This window comes from Primulina eburnea, chromosome 3 (assembly GCF_022965805.1).
Source record: "Primulina eburnea isolate SZY01 chromosome 3, ASM2296580v1, whole genome shotgun sequence".
In the NCBI taxonomy this organism is placed as follows: Eukaryota; Viridiplantae; Streptophyta; class Magnoliopsida; order Lamiales; family Gesneriaceae; genus Primulina; species Primulina eburnea.
The window spans coordinates 52393459-52397076 of record NC_133103.1 but is presented as its reverse complement, the minus strand read 5'-3'; the positions used below and the strand labels follow the sequence as shown (position 1 = coordinate 52397076).

Here is a 3618-nt window from a genome sequence, read left to right as displayed (position 1 = left end):
TTATGAAAATTAAAATGCCTTGAACAAGATTAAGGAACATGTTAATATCATTTTTATATAAAAAAAATTGTAACAATAACAGAGCTGAAAACTTCGTTAGAAAAGGTTAAAAACATAAGTTAAATTAATTAAGACGCTAAATTACACACACTCATGTATTGGAAAAAAATTAATTATATACATACATATATACATACATATATATAATTCTCATGAATATATTTTCATCTCATTTTTACGCTTATCTACAAAATTATCACATTGAATTAAATTTTCATGATTTTCACGACTATGTTATTATTCTATATAAAATTCATTGGTTTTTCTTTGGACATAAACAAAAGATGTGGTGCTAGTGCACAAGGTGCCGCGTGTAACATGTAGCTAGTTGGCATTAATTTTTGTAATAATTGTGGAATTTAATCTTCTTGGTTGATGAGATCTTACCACGTGGATATATATATATATATATTTATGTATATATATATATATATATATAAATATAAATTAAAACATGTATACATCATAATTACATAATCCAAGTTTTACACCTGTTTAAAGCATTCAACAATTGCCTTAATATAATGTGTGTAATAACGCCTGTTGTCATTAAATAATTAATCACCTTACTCTATTTAAATCTTCTCTTCATTTTCCTAAAACCTACCCCGACTTCATTTCCACTCTTTCCTCTGCTGATAATTGTTCCATTTATATGTATTATTTTGCCGAGAATACGAGTGATTGAATCCCTTCAATATTTTTCTTGTAGGAGAAACCAAAGAAAGATGGGATTGTTTCATCTTGTTATTCTTAGTAATCTTCTCTTAGAATCCTATTTATCCTCTAGATTTGACCCAAAAAAACCCAGAAAAAACTAAGAAAGGCTAGCTAGTTTTTCCCTAGAAAATCTATATGATTACTAGTCTTATCATATCGAAAAATCTCTGACAAAATCATGGGTTTTTCTACAGGTTTCATGAAGGAGGAGTGTGTTGGATCAAGTTCTTCACAATATTGGGATTACGAGGAGCTGATCCCTCAGCCGTTGGAGGCTGTACTGGAGACGGGGCCGCCGCCATTTATCAGTAAAACCTATGACTTTGTCGACGATCCAAGTACGAATGAATTGGTTTCGTGGAGTCCAGGTAACAATAGTTTTGTTGTTAGGGATCCTCAAAAGTTTGCAACCAATATTCTTCCCAAGTACTTCAAGCACAATAATTTCTCAAGTTTTGTGAGGCAGCTCAACACTTATGTGAGGAATATTCTTTCGTTTTTTTCTCAATTCATTACATAACGTACTTTTATTCGAAAAACAATTCTCGGTTCTTCTGGTTCAGTATAAAGTTTTTTAAAATATTCAAGTATATGGGACATTGAAGAAGTATAAGTATTTAACGGGATCCTTTATATGTGCTCGTTATATTCTTTTTACAGTTAATACAAGTTTCTGTGATTCAAGTTACCAAAAATCATTTCGATCGTCATGGCTTGTAAGTCATCTGAATTCTGGCCTTGGGGCGAGATGCCGTGTTCGAGACCAATATATCTTGTTATAGCTAATATAACAGTTCTTATAATAAGTTGTGTAGTGTTAGTATAAGTTTTTGTGATTCAAGTTCTCAAAAATCATTTCGATCATCACGGCCGGTAGGTAGCTCATCTGGATTCAAGTCCTGAGTTTGGGACGAGGTTCCGTGTTCGAAACCAACAAATCTTGTTATAATTAATATAAGAGTACTTAGAATAAGTTGTGTAGGTTGCTTTGTGTTGGTATAAGTTTCTGTGATTCAAGTTTTCATGAGAAATCATTTAGATCGTCATGGCTTTAACTTATCTGGATTCAGTGTCCCAAGTTTGGGACGAGGTGCCATGTTCAAAACCCATAAACCCCTTCTCCAATTTGGAAAAAAAACTCATTTCGATCTGCAAGTACTATCCAATTAGTCAACTCCGATTACTGGAAACATAATTTTGAGAAGAGAATGTCCCCGATGCTTAGAGTTTTTATCAAATACTGCATTTTATACTGAAAAGAATGACTTTTGCAATTTTTCAACGGATTGAATTCTAGGCCTTCTATATTATGAAATACAGACTCTGAACAAATGTAATCTTTCAGGGCTTTAGGAAGGTTGATCCAGATAAGTGGGAGTTTGCACATGAAGGATTTTTAAGGGGGCACAGGCATCTTCTGAAAAACATAGTAAGAAAAAAGACACAGTACTCGAGTTCTCAAACGTCGAATCAAAGTCTAGGCATTGGGTTAGATGCAGAAATTGATCGTCTGAGATGCGACAAGCTAGTTATAGAGACGGAGTTAGTGAAACACAGGCAGCAGCAACTAACCACATTATCATGGCTTAGAACGATAGAACATAGGCTTGAAGGGGCAAAAATGAAGCAAAAACAAACTGTGAGTGTATTGGCAAAAGCTATACAAAACCCCACTTTCTTGCAACAAAAATTGAAGCAGAAAGACAAGAAAAATGATCCCGATCAAGATGTAGTAAGCAACAAAAGGAGGAGGAGTGTACTAGACCATGTCACAAAAAATGTTGGGGTTGAAGAATCAGTATTCCAAGAAGGAGGGAGTGCCAATTTTTCCACAATTGGGAATATTGGGTTTCAAGAAATAGGCCAAGGAAGTGTGGAAAATGCATACGAAGATGATATTGGAAGTGCGCAATTTGAGGAAGGAAACTTTTATATGAAGCTAGAGCCTCAAGAGTATGGAGAAATCCTAAGATTTGGTGATTGGAAACTTGAGAAATTGAGTGTGCAAAAACCTCAACTGATTATGGAGGGAAAATCTTTGGAAAAAGGAGAGCATAAACCAATTGATGAAGGGTTTTGGGAAGAATTGATAAATGATGGGATTGAAGAAATTGGAACACTTGGTATTAAGGAGGATGGGGATGATTTGACTGAGCAATATTTGGGATTTTTGGGTTCAAACCTAAGATAGAAAAAGGAGACTTGGCTCTCTAATAATATCATAATTTGCATATCGAGTGATTGACCTCTCCTCTGCTGTAATATTCAATATTATTCTGTATCATAATTTGCATATCGAATGATTGACTTCACCTCTGCTGTAATATTCAATATTATTCTGTTTGAATTATTTGGCTTCCCACTACTGTATTCAGTATTAATATAATGTGTTTTTACAGATATTAATGTCTCTTGTTTTTCTTAGTATCAAAAAGGTTATTTCCATTTTGACCTCCTATTAAGCCAACAGTACACTGCGCTCATTCAATTATAGCGAACATATCAACTATTAGCCTGCTTGTTTAGTATGTTTGTCGAATTTTCTTTTGAATTTTGCATTTATTCAAATAATGTGACATTGTTGCAAACTTAATTGAAGAGAAAATATTTTTTTTTTAATTTATCAATTGATTTGTCAGATTTTGGGTTTTGTTAATGGTGATCATTGTGCGATTTTGCGGTTTTTTTTTTAAAAAATCAAACCGAATTTCCATATGCGGTCGGTTAGTATTTTTAAAAAATAATCGCGGTTTTACATGTAGAATTAATCTTACGGTTTTGAGCGGTTTCAGGCGATTATGGTCGATTTACGATTTTTTTAATAAAAAATATTAGAAC

General features: G+C 33.3%; 1 protein-coding gene across 2 annotated transcripts; it reads left to right on the top strand.

The window, feature by feature from the left end:
• The first annotated feature begins 636 nt into the window (after window positions 1–636).
• On the top strand, window positions 637–3180 carry LOC140827894 (heat stress transcription factor A-7a-like). Of its 2 annotated transcripts, none has more exons than XM_073190833.1 (3): window positions 637–816; window positions 975–1258; window positions 2126–3180. In XM_073190833.1, exons 1-3 carry the CDS (start codon window positions 789–791, stop codon window positions 2969–2971), a joined length of 1158 nt encoding a protein of 385 aa, XP_073046934.1. In that variant the 5' UTR covers window positions 637–788; the 3' UTR covers window positions 2972–3180. The 2 variants fall into 2 exon arrangements, with proteins under 2 accessions (XP_073046934.1, XP_073046935.1); XM_073190834.1 differs by having other exon boundaries at window positions 640–886.
• The last annotated feature ends 438 nt before the right edge of the window (window positions 3181–3618 follow it).